The 13021-nt window shown below is 41.9% G+C and overlaps 1 protein-coding gene across 1 annotated transcript; it reads right to left on the reverse strand.

Annotated features, from left to right (window-relative positions):
• Positions 1-6236: 6236 nt before the first annotated feature.
• Positions 6237-12096, reverse strand: c1galt1lb (core 1 synthase, glycoprotein-N-acetylgalactosamine 3-beta-galactosyltransferase 1, like b). Its single transcript, XM_030092655.1, has 4 exons — positions 11613-12096; positions 11196-11466; positions 9310-9974; positions 6237-9022 (listed from the first exon to the last, which is right to left on the reverse strand). The coding sequence occupies exons 2-4, from the start codon at positions 11419-11421 to the stop codon at positions 8744-8746; spliced, it is 1170 nt and encodes a 389-aa protein (XP_029948515.1). The 5' UTR covers positions 11422-11466; positions 11613-12096; the 3' UTR covers positions 6237-8743.
• Between the last annotated feature and the right edge of the window lie 925 nt (positions 12097-13021).

The raw sequence follows: 13021 nt of genomic DNA on the forward strand, positions 1-13021 counted from the left end.
CTGATCCATCAATGGCAGCGTGGACAGAACCACAATTTCCGCTTGTTGGGCGTATGCAGTATTTAAGTCCCGTTCCACAGCTGTAATGAAGACTTCATTTCCTGCTGCCCACACACACTCTGGTTCAATGTATTTTTTTTTCACTATTTGTCATATAGGGGAAAAAAAATGAATGACAGGATGTACACACGGGGACAAAATTGTTGGTACCCTTCGTTTAATGAAAGAAAAAAATCACAGTGGTCAGAGGAACAATTTGAATCTGACAAAAGTCGTAATAAATAAAAATTCTATGAAATTTAATCAATGAAAGTCAGACATGGCTTTTCAACCATGGTATCCTTAACTTAGTATTTAGTTGTACAACCTTTTGAGGCAATCACTGCAATCAAATGATTCCCGTAACTGTCAATGAGACTTCTCCTTTCAGCAGGTATTTCGGCCACTCCTCATGAGCAAACTGCTCCAGTTGCCTCAGGTTGGAAGGGTGTCTTTTCCAGACGGCATGTTTCAGCTCCTTCCAAAGATGTTCGATAGGATTTAAGTCAGAGCTCACAGAAAGCCACTTGAGAATAGTCCAATGTTTTCCTTTTAGCCATTCTTGTGTGTTTTCTGCTGTGTGTTTTGGGTCATTGTTCTGTTGCAAGAACCATAACTTGCGACTGAGATCAAGCTTTCTGACACTGGCCAGCAAATTTCTCTCTAGAATCCCTTGTTAGTCTTGAGATTTCGTTGTACCCAGCACAGATTCAAGACCCTCTGTACCAGATGCAACAAAGCAGCCCCAGAACCTCACAGAGCCTCTTCCATGTTTCACAGTAGGGACAGAGTTCTTTCCTTGATATGCTTCATTTTTCCTTCTGTGAACATAGAGCTGATGTGCCTTGGGGAAAACTTCCATGTTTGTCTCATCTGTCCACAGGACATTCTCCCAGAAGCTCTGTGGCTTGTCAACATGTAGCTTGGCAAATTTCCATCTGGCTTTTTTATGATTTGTTTTTAACAATGGTGTCCTCCTTGGTCGTCTCCCATAAAGTCCACTTTGGTTCAAACGACGGCAGGTGCAATCTGACACTAATGTTCATTGAACTTAAAATTCACCTTTAATCTCTTTAGAAGTTTTTCTGGGCTCTTTTGTTACCATTCATATTGTCCGTCTCTTTGATTTGTCATCAGTTTTCCTCCTGCGACATCCAGGAAGGTTGGCTACAGTCCCATGAATCTTGAATTTCTGAATAATATGTTCAACTGCAGTCATTTAACATGCTTCTCTATCATTTTCTTTCAGATCTCCTGAGACAACGCTTTCCTTTGCTTCCTCTGGTCCATGTTGAGTGGTTCACTTCATGTGCCTACCTGTCGTCCTCTATATGAGCCACTGACTGATTACAAGATTACAGACACCTGTGATGCTCATTAGTGGACACAGCTTGGACCGACATGTCCCTTTGGTCACATCATTTTCAGTCGTTTCCAGGGGTACCATCATTTTTGTCCAGGATTGTTTCATGACTTTATTTTTTTTTAATAATTCTGTTGAAGCATGTTTGAAAAGCAATGCCTGACTTTAATTAGTTAAATTTCATAGATTTTTTTTTAAATTATCACTTTTGTCAGATTCAAGTTGTTTCTCTGACCACTGTGAATTTTTCTTTCATTAAACAAAGGGTTCCACCAATTTTGTCCACGTGTGTATTAACCCGTTCAAGAAAGTTTACAGCATCCATTTCTTCTGAGGGTTTGCAGCACCACAGATTTATTTTTGCAGCATAGAAAGTGGTTTTTGAGATTGATCATGGAAGTTCTTGTATATCGAGTTCTTCTCAAAGCACAAAGCTCATCACAGTTCCCAACTAACAGACAGAAAACACTCCTGTATTCCTCAATCATGTGATCCATCGAAAAAGTGTCAAATAATCTGAATCTTAATACTACCTGGAGGGACAAATATTATTTCATCTTCATCTCCTGGTGCTCCTGATAAGATAACATCCTGAAGACACTCTGATCCAACATTACTGTGTCTTAAATTTTCAGAAGGTTTATTCTGAGATAACTGCTTAGAGACAAGAACACTCTTATGTCAGGGAGGGAAAACTGAAGACATATAGTTTATACTGGAGGTGTGTGTGTGTGTGTGTGTGTGTGTGTGTGTGTGTGTGTGTGTGTGTGTGTGTTGGGGGGAGGGGGGGGGGGTTGGGTGGTGAGTAGAGTGCTAATTGGATTACAAGCAAGCTCAAAGAGTATAATAATTGAGCCCAAGATGCTGCTGGGTGGACATTCTTGTCTTGACCTGATGAGAAGAACAGATCTGTGATTTCAATCGAAACATCGCTTCAAGGTAAGACTGTCTGTTTATAGTTTATCGCAGAATTATCAACTTGATTCAGAGAATGAAGATGCTCACAGTTTAAACCTCACAACAAAACCTAAATTAGTTAACAGTGTCTACAAACCTCTTAATTAGAAATGAAAACAACGTGAAATTGTTTAGTGTTCAGCCTCTGGTGTTGTTCTTTGCTTGCTTGTAGAATATTTCCTCATATGACTTCAAGAAATTAGACAGAAATACAATAGTAAAATAAAGTGCCATTGAGTTCAACTGTTTACACCTATCTGTGTGTTCATAAGCATATTGCAGTGCATACTGCTTGTAAACTGATTATATATTGATTCAATAATGTTGTATTAAGTGAAACTTTACCAATAAAGAAACTATTGTGCAGATCTGAAAATATTTTAAACGGGTTATAATATGTAATGTAAATTTAAACACTTGAAAATGACACATGAATAAGTATTATTAGAAATATCTATTTCCTACACATAAAATGTTTAAAACTGTTTGTAATATTCCTGATAATAATATTTGTTCCATACGGTTATTGGCAAGAAATCAAAATGCTATAAAACTCAACAACACAACAGAATGTTGCGTTATATATGTTTAAGTTCATCTCTTGTGCTTGTTGACTAATTACATTACGCACGTAAAAAGTACAAAGATTGCCTTTGTAGAATGTGCAGAAGGTGAGAAATCCTGTTTAGATGCCTAAATGAGAAGATGAGAAGTCCAGAGCAGAGAGATGTCTGGGCTTCATGCCGCTACTGCGACCCCATGTGGCCAAACAGGGAAGAGGAGGAAGGACGGAAAATTCTTCACAACACAACGAGACAGCAAGGGGTCAACAGGTCATTTGTGAAGCAACTTATTGAGTCACAGGAGGGCTGCAAGATGTACAAATGCAAGTCATCACATTTTAGAAGGAACCGATAAACTGTTAGCTTAAAAAAAAATAATAATTAAGGCGGCCATGAAAAAGAAATGAAAAGAGAGTCAGACTGAAAACAGTGCAACAAGCAGACTATGAGATAAACTTTGGGATTATGCAGAAAACTAAAGGTTGATACAATAAATTACAACACATTGAGGGACATTACAATACACTTTTCTTTAGGGTATTGTTTCCTTGGCCAGGTTCGTTAGCAAAAAAATAATACCATATTTTGTTCTAAATAAATAGAATCAGATAAACAGTCATTGCGAGAAAAACTTATTTCATACATTTTAAATGAAGAGACCAGTGCATGTATGTGTAAAACCATTTGCACAAAACGTGCATCTGTCATAAAATGCACTCAAACCATTGTGAAAGGCAACAGCAGAACTGAAGCAGTCAAAGCAGGAGGAGGGTGGACAGACAGTGAGCAGCAGCTCAGAGTCTGAGAGAAACAAGTGACAAAACAAGACAAGCTGAAAGGGAAAGAGAGACGACACAGGAAGCAACCAGACTCCAGTGTCATGATTAAAAAAAAAAAAAACAGACTATTTGAGACAGAAAAGAACACAGAAAAGCATAAAGTCACTGGAGTGCAGTATGAAGATACTCTGCTGTGACTAAAACACTTGGATATGCCAATGTTTCAGAAAGAAATGTCCCAAAACAGGGTTGATAAGGACACTTAGGACTGAAATGAAGAAACATATTTCTTCAACATGGGAAAAAAACCAGAGTCATAGCTGACTAAATCTCCACTTAGAGCAATAACAGTCCGTTTTATTACCCGTAGGCTTCTGAGTCAAGCCTCAGGGTGATAAACTCTGCTCTTATAATGTTTAAAGAGTAAACAACGGGAACCATTGCACAAGAAAACATGTTGGGAGAATGGGACCATAAAAGTGGGACTTAATAAAACCGCAGTTTCAACATGTGATCGTATAGAAGGAGAGGCAGCAGCTCAACTCTGTAAAAGCAGGGTGTATACGTCTGAATTCACACCACAGCTGTCGTATTTCCCTGGGCTGGGGTAGAGATTGTATTCATGCACACTGAAAACCGTTTTAATCTACAAGGTGAAGTGGGATCAATGCTTTTCTTTTGCTTGTTCCATTTCCATTTCATTGAAACTACAGATGAATGCAGCACGTAGACTAAACACTGTTTTTGTTTTGAATTAAAGCCGTTGAATCTCTCTTCAGTGAGATGGAGAGGCTTTCTGTCTGCTGCGTTCTGGCTTCCCTGGTTCTGCTGATGACGCTCGTCTGTTTTCCTGTGAGCTCCTGCTGTGAAGAAGAGACCTACAACGCACTGTGGGAGGTAAGATGGAGTTCAGCCTCTTCCCCACTCATGTCAAATAAAGCTTAGTAATTAGCAGCAGCCCAACAAATGATCAACTGCCTTGCTTTCCAGCCCGGGGCGGACGACTGTCGCGGCGGAGACACACAGCTGAAGAGGTTTGATGACGGGATTGATTACGACACCTTCGTGAGTCTTATGGGACGAAGAAGCGCAGCAACACCAAACCGTGAGTGACATTCCACAGTCAGTACTGTTAGTGTTGTCAAAGGTAATAGTCATTTATTCTGTGCCTTTTTTTTCTTTACAGGCAAAAAAAATACTTCAGTCTCCAGAAAAAGTAGGAACTGAAAATTGCTTTTTGTAACAAACATTTTCTTCTGCAATGACTTCATGTATTGCAGCATGTTTTCCGTTTGTCTTGTGTAGGAAACATTAACGGCATCTTGGCTGAACTGCTGGGGCGGACAAGTGAGTGACCTGAAGAAATCAATCAAATCTATTTAAAGAGAACTTTTCAAACAAAAACTAAACTAACAAAAGAAAAAGTGCCAAGGGCCGAGGCTGTAACTGAGATGTTTATTTCTGCTCATAGCTGCTGACAAGAGAGGCGGCACATTGGTGCGGCTTCATCACCTCCACTGTTTCAGAGAATCCTACACAGTAGAGGATTATTGTCACTAATCTCAGATATTTCTAGTAATGGAATTTAGCTGGGAGGGTTTTTAGCACATTGGTCTGTAGGAAGGCCCCATCTTGCTTTCATGTTTTGTTTCCATTTGTTTTTACATAGAACGTCACATCCAGTCCAGCTCCATTAGGGAAGTGTCAAACCTTACGTTGACAGGGCATCGGTTATGAATTTAGCATTAAAGCAGCCATATGGTGGCAACACGTTCTTCATTCTTCCCTCTGCCTAGGCTGAACTGTTTGGGGGAGGTCTGCGCTCTCCGGGTGCTTTTCTAGTTCCACACACAGTAAAACCACTAAACACTAAATACTCCACCTCCGCAGACGGTTCAAATTACGTTAAACCATAATGGAACAGTCATTTCAGATTCCTACTGAACCAAAGTACAAACAAAACTGGTATAAGCTGTATGTGCAGCAGCAGGTTAGACAACATTCATGGGCTGTGAACTTGAGGATGCACCTGACTGCCTCTGATAAATGTTCTTCCTTCCACTGTGGATTGTATTGTAGCGGCAGTTTCTATAGCATGTCTGAGACGTCACAAAGAAGTGTTTTCTAGGTCAGACCAAAGTCACTGCTGTCAATCACGTGTCTCAGTGACTGAAAGCTTTTTTTGTTTTTCTCCCCCCGTGTGCAGAGGTATTCACAGAAAAGAGGACGGCTCATCGGTCACGGTGAACAGAGGTAAGGCACTTCGACCTCTCCGTCCTAAAAATGAATAAAACAATCAGTTTCACACAGTATTTTCACAGAATCTTGTACGTCTTCATTCAGGACTTTCTGCACCCTGCTGGAGACGTCCCGCACCCTCCCCCCCTCGAGGAAACCTCACAGCTACTGTACGAACCGAGGATGTATTAAATATGTCAGCCCAGGAAGGTGAAACTGCAATATTAACCATGCATGATCGTTTTTATACTCCACGGAAAGCTATCTCACTTAATGAATGTAAAAGAAAACGAGATGTACAATAAAAATATGCATTTATTTATAGTGATTAAAGTACCATTCACTAAAAATGACCCTGCACACTGATTACGTGTGCTCACACACTGACACAGACTCATTTACACACTAAAATTTACCGACTCAACTCAGAAGTCAATACCAACATAAATACATTTTGAATATAAATACAGCACTGTACATCTTTCCCTTTAAAGATTGTCAAGGACCGGACGCGTCGTGTCACTCCTGTCACGAAGCAAGTCTGAGCCGGTTTGAAGTGCACCAGCGTGCAACAATATCCAAACAAACTGCTGTGTAAAAACATGCCGATTAGGTTAAAATCCCAAACTAATCAGAACTGAACATGCTCTGTGTTCATGCACAGAATGGAGCTGGGTGTAAACACTGACAGAAATGTACTGATAGGCATTCGTTAAAAATGAAAATTTAAGTGGTTCAAACAAAACGGCAACAGTCTCATCATCCGAAAGTGCTTTCAATTTTCACGAAAATGTCAAATGTTGTCGTAAATGTATAAAGGTGTGCACAGTCATCCAGTATTTGGTCAATACTGTGTCACATCAACATAATCTTTTAATTCACTGGGAATATGACAGTAAAGGAGGAGCTATCAATACTTTTAAAATATATGCGTCGACTACAAAATTCAACTAAAACTCTGAAGTTAGACATCTTTGTTGAAACTCTTTCCGTTTGAAAGGAAACAAAAACCTTGCTCAATTAAAACTGTCACCCACAAACCAGAGTGGTTTCCCGGAAGGCCAATAAAATGATACTCCATCAGAAAGCATCACTCTCGCCGTGGCGTCACAGTGCAAAGTCGTGTGTGCAGCTGACGGCTCGTACAATCTCAAATTACAAGGCACAGGCTTTAATGAGCCCACTTGGGGAGGGGGTGAGGTGGGAGTGTGTGGCTGGACGAGCGGAGGAGCGGCGACACGCCACGTAAGCGTAACTTTCATTACCGAGCACGAAAGAAATGCAACTGTCACTTCCTCATCCAGCTGAACGTGTTTCCGAGCGCTGTGAAAACACACTGAGGGCGTGCTGTTGACTGACGATGCAGTCAGACCGACGGGCGCGATCAGGATCCACCGCGGCGTCGCCAGAACTACAAGGACACGCAGTGACTGCCTTAATCCTGTGTGTGATAATCTTTGGCTGTGTAACTGTTGGTATTTTGTCGCTCTGTCCTTCCGTTTCAAACATTGTGGCCACCTGACTGCGTTTAAATGCATCCATTTGTACAACCGGAACATCTATTCTTATGTTTTGGATGCTTTTATTAGAAAAGTGACGCAGCCTTGCTGTGAATTTTCCCTAATGCTCAGATTTGTGCTGGTTTCAGACACTGACGCCGCCGTCCGCATACTAAGTGAGCGATGCAGTCAAGTCGAATAATTTACAGATAAAGTTCTTGTTTGTTCCTCTTCCTCTGAACACTCATCTATGTGCGCCGGTGCAAGAGGATCCAATCATATCCGAATAAAAGACATGCCAATTCAACATTTCGACTTCCCCGCAGTGTCACGCTGCCACTGGTATGTTTCCAATAAACTGAGCGAAGCCTTCATTGTATCAACTTTAAAGCTGGACGTGGGATGTATTTTCTTTGTCTAATAATGAAATAATATTAGATACTTAATTCTGGATATGCTTCAAATTGCTGGCATTAGAGGCACATGACAGACATCTTTCAGATCATGTTTACACCTCACAAGAAAACAAATGTGGAAACTGAAGCAATCAAGATAATTGTTTGTTGCATGCCTAATTATTTAAATATTAAAAAAAAACAAACTACCAAACATTTAGTATCAACACAAAGGGAAATTAAAGACTTCATCACTGAGGCTGATGCCTGAATGAAATGCGACTGTCAGCACAGACTGGTGTACAACCAGGAAAAAAAAAACAAAAAAAAAAAACCTGTCATGAATCACGTGCAGTGGGAAGGCCGCTGAACGGCAAGAATAACTGGTTTTAGCCACAATGTCTAAAAGGAACAACAGTATCAATTGAAAGAATTAGTTTTTTTTTTAATTTGACTGCAAGTCTCCGTGAGATCTGGAGACAAATTATTCAGAATGACAGGCAGACATTTTCTGACAGAGCCGCAGCCAAGCTTTCGTAGCAACAGTGGTTAAGAAAAAAAAAAAGAAAAGTCAAAGATGGACAATTCTGGTAAAAATTCAACTATCGGCTGTAGTTAACTTTCAAATTAATATAGTGGACAAAAAGGTTCCCTCTGCTAGAGACGCTCTACAGTGGAAAACTAAGTTGCCAAAATACTGATATAAAATTCAACATCAGGCTCAGCCTTTCAACTCTATTCTCAGGCAATGCACTTATGACTTTCGATATTTAAGTTCAAAATGGACCATTTATTGGTATTTACTAGAAAAATTCATCAAAAATATCCGAATGGATGAGCCAACACTCAAAACCCCACTTCCTCTTTGCTCGAACGTCACATGCCTCGACAGGTCCGACGGTACTGTGTTCTAAGAAGTATCAGAGAGGTCTTGACCAGCATCCTCTTTCTCGGTTTTGAGTGGATCATCCACCTTTCCGTGCTCCTTCTCCTGAGAGACCACCGCCTGTTCTGGTACAGAATCCTTGGATACCGACCCCTCGATGCTGTAGCCTGCAGGGGTGGGAGCCTGGAAGCGGTATCTGTAGCCGAAGGCACGCAGGTGATAGGTGTAGTACTCCATGACATACATCTCTCGAGCGTTCACATAATGGTAAGACACCGACAAATCCGAGCAGCTGTTTGGACCCTGAGGATGGACATAAAAAAACAAACAAACAAGCAAACAGAGCATGGTTACAGAACAGCGTAACACAAGAGATATTATCTGAGGGGGAAAAAGTTAATGAATTTAATTTTATTTCCCCGAACATCAATCTGACTTCAGCTCAGATTTAATTGGTTTGACTGAAAAAAAAAAACACTGACTAGCAGCGGCCAACCACAAGCCAATAAAAACATCTGTTCAGATACAAACAGCGACACATGGATGATCTGCCGCATCCAGTGAAATTACAACATTTCTCTTTTACTTGCCTCGGCGATGGGGTAGTAGCAGTAGCTCCAATACCAGAAGCTCTTCGAAAATTTGGCAGTGAGATGCTGCTCGGCGACGAAGGGGTGAAACGTCTCCCTGAGTAAAGCGTCTCTGGAGTCTCCCGCCAGCACCCCGACCTTCTCCATGCACTGGCCCATCGCCAAGTCCTCCACAGAGGTGGTGTGTGTGCACACCTTGTCCGCGAAACCTTTCACAAATCGACGCAGCGCCTCCCTGCTCAGCACGTAGCCCGCGCCTCCACTCATGTATCCCTGCTTGGTGTACGGCTTGAATCGCCGGCCGAAGTAAATGGGCTCGTCGGGCGTGTGGTTCGCCAGAACCCACCGGAGGTTGTCCACGATGACGTAGGTGTCGTCGTCCGCCTTGAGGAACCAGTCCGCCTCGTCGGCGTGACGCTCGTAGGCGTAATGGAAGGCCCGGATGGTTTTCCAGTACAGCTGATCCCGCCCTTCCTTTGTACCCAACCCCACCGTGGGGAAGTCCGGGTCGTCCACCGAGCTCATGAAGACCACCATGTTGCAGTGGCGGGTCCATGTGGCCTTCACGTGCCGGGCCTTCTTCTCCAGGTTGTTGGGGCCGGTCATCACCCAGCAGAGGATGCGCACCTTCTGGTACAATTCATCAGCCATCTTGCTGTCCTCGCCTGGTGAGTGGAGAACACACACATATCAGTTAGTTTTAATATTAAATTTAAATTTCACAAAATAAATATCCGACCAACACCACCACTCAGACTGAGAACAGGAACAAATGTGGAAATACACTAAATATGGTGGTAAGCGAAGAAGGAAGGCCAAACTATTCCCAGTAAGGTGTATATGCAGCCCAATAAAAACTTCAGAACTTGACACTCTCAAAGATAAAGACAGCGTAGTAGACCTTGAGACTATCGAGAAGTAAATGTGGAGCTATGTAAACAAAATTATCTACTATCTGTATTATCATCCTGTAATCCTAACAGCGAGAACAATTAAGTAAATATGGACGTCACTGCTTTCCGGCCATGCGAGTAAATGCACACAACTCTCCTGCTTGTGAGATGCAGGCAAGATTCCCTGCTACTGTGTACTGTGGGTATCTCACGAACGCAGAGAAAAGACTTCTAAAAACAGCAGGATAAAACACAATACAGCAAAGGCCAAAGCAATGCACATGGTTTACCATAAAGTGTCAGCTATGGAAAAAAGATGCTTCCAGAGTGCATTAAGTATTAAATGTAACATACTGAGGAAACTTATAATTAGCTAAGCTTATAACCACTTGGTCTATGGAGTATAGAGAGAGGGGTACAGGTGCAGTCAGTGTCAGCACTGTAGTCTCCATGATACTCAGGTATACACTAAAAAACCCACAAAGACTGCTCCAGGATTACTGTAAGCCCTCTGACAAATACAAGACGTTTCCCAATATAGTTTTGTGATGTAACTTTCTCTGATGTTCGCAGAGCGGCCAGCTCTCAGGTTCAGAGTGAAACACTCATTTTCAACATGCAACTCATCTCAAAGCATCAACAGGTATGACATAGATCCCATCCCAACTCCCTGCTCCCATTTAATAGAAAACATTTCACCACATTTGAAAGCCACAGTCCACGGCCTGGAAAGTGCAGCGAGAAGTGTGCAAAATATTGCAGTTCTTATTTTGTGTTTGATGATTGTTTTCTTAGCTGGCCAACACAGTGGATACAAGTTGCACTACACGTGTCATGTAAAATAAATGTGATTTGACTGTTTTGGGCTTTCTGCAAACCTTCTTCATGATGCATTAGTAGAGCTCTGTTTCACAAGTAAACCACAACTTATAAAGCTTAATAACACTGCAGATGGTTAATCCGCCACATTACTAACAACAAATGAGGACCTACCGAGATGATGAGGGTGCCTGAGGTTGAACAGGGCAGACCTCTCCTTCTTCCATATCTTCTTCTCCTCCTCCAGCTGTTGCTGGTAGTCTTGGATGCTGAGTAAACCGCTGGCCCGCTGCGCCGACATCGACCTCTCAAACCACACCTGGCGCAGGATCAGGTACAGCGTGAAGGTCCCCACCACAAACCCCGCGTAGAAGGACACCCTGGATCCGTGGGCCTTCATGCTGGACCAGGACTCTCACCGGCAACTTGTTCAACTGCGCAGGACCTGGAGATAAGAGGGAGCATGGACACGAGTTCCCCGGCGAGGAGCCGACTGAGATCCAGCTACCGGTTGGGCGACAGAGGAGTGGAGCGCAGGTGACGGGAGAGTCACTCCCTCGCTGAAAAGGTGTGGTTTCTCTCTCGACTCACCGGCAGTGATGCGGCCACCATAGCAGCTGTTCAGTCCCGCAGCCGTTTCATGTCAAAACACGGAGGAGAGGAGAGCGGAGCCAGCTGTTGACGCGACGCTGCCACAGCGGAGCTAGCCGCGATGCTAACATAGATGACCAACAAGCTCTCGCTCCAGCACAGCCAGGGGGGAAATGAAAGTCTTCCTCCCGCTGGACGGGGTTTATGGTACAATCATGGCCAGTTAATGATTAGCTCCTGCCCTGCTTGCTGGCTCGGCTCCGTGCTAACAGGCTAGTCCGTTATTCGAGCCTTAACTTCGGCGTAAGTTAGCGACTCTTCCTCTGGAGGCGGACCAAGCTAACAGCAGGCGGAGCGCACCAACACGTCTCGATAAGTAAAAAAAAACGTCTTAAAAATGCACCTCGGGTGCTGAAAAACATCCGAATTAAAAGTGTTTCACTACCCAAACACGAGCAGCATCCAACTCCTGTGACTGAAGCCTTTTCCGTCCACAATGCTGTGACTTCCGGTCACATATTCGACGAGGGGGAAAAAAACAAACACGTGTTTTCCTCCTAAACATGCAGATGTGACACTGTCAGCACACCGTTTTAATACATTCAGGGACTTAATTCACATACTTTATAGGAAAGGTATTGGAAAAACTAAAAACTTTAAAGAAATTTTAACTTTTTCTTTGTGAGACTATGATAAAACCTGTGTAAATTATTAATGAAAGTAGACTGTAAATAATTAAAAGAGCTTCAACAGAGTTGGAGCCCTTTTATACTGCTCTACTCTCTCCTCAGAGTAAATATTTAACTCTGCTGGAAAAATTATAGAGATAGATAGATAGATAGATAGATAGATAGATAGATAGATAGATAGATAGATAGATAGATAGACACATGCTGTTTAAAAACAAAGGTTTTTTGTCTATTTCTTATTAGAAATTTGACATGTTCAAAGCCGTATCCACCACGAACCACTCTTTTCTCAGTGGATTATTTTAATCCCCAGACACCCAAATATTCCCAAACGTTCAATCGTATTTTTATTCCACTCCTTTGCAAATAATACATTTTTAGCGTTGATGTCAAATGAAAGGATGTGGAAAGAGTAATAATTTATCTACCCCTTTTACATTTACCATCAATTTTTAAGCATTTTTACATAATATCTAAAAAAAAAGCACAAAATCGGTCATTACTTTAAAGATTCCAACATTCAAACGCATCCAAACTCAAAATTTTATAATAACATGCTTGCAGTGGTTCTCAATCTGAGAGCACTGGAACTTTGTAAGTAGCAAACACAGAATCTTCCAAAATACACTGATCAATAGAACGGACAGTATTTTTCTTATTTTGTACATTAATGATATGTACTTAAGCATAATTTTGAACAAAATTGTACATATGTTTTAA

Source organism: Salarias fasciatus, chromosome 5 (assembly GCF_902148845.1).
Source record: "Salarias fasciatus chromosome 5, fSalaFa1.1, whole genome shotgun sequence".
Classification (NCBI taxonomy): Eukaryota; Metazoa; Chordata; class Actinopteri; order Blenniiformes; family Blenniidae; genus Salarias; species Salarias fasciatus.

Bases quoted from the DNA above. Each gene is read 5' to 3' on its own strand.
- c1galt1lb (XM_030092655.1), bottom strand. From the start codon at position 11,421: ATGAAGGCCCACGGATCCAGGGTGTCCTTCTACGCGGGGTTTGTGGTG. The intron at 9,975-11,195 runs GTAGGTCCTCAT...TCCACTCACCAG, and splicing joins CAGGCACCCTCATCATCTCG to GCGAGGACAGCAAGATGGCT. The intron at 9,023-9,309 runs GCAAGTAAAAGA...GTCCATCCTCAG, and splicing joins GCTACTACCCCATCGCCGAG to GGTCCAAACAGCTGCTCGGA.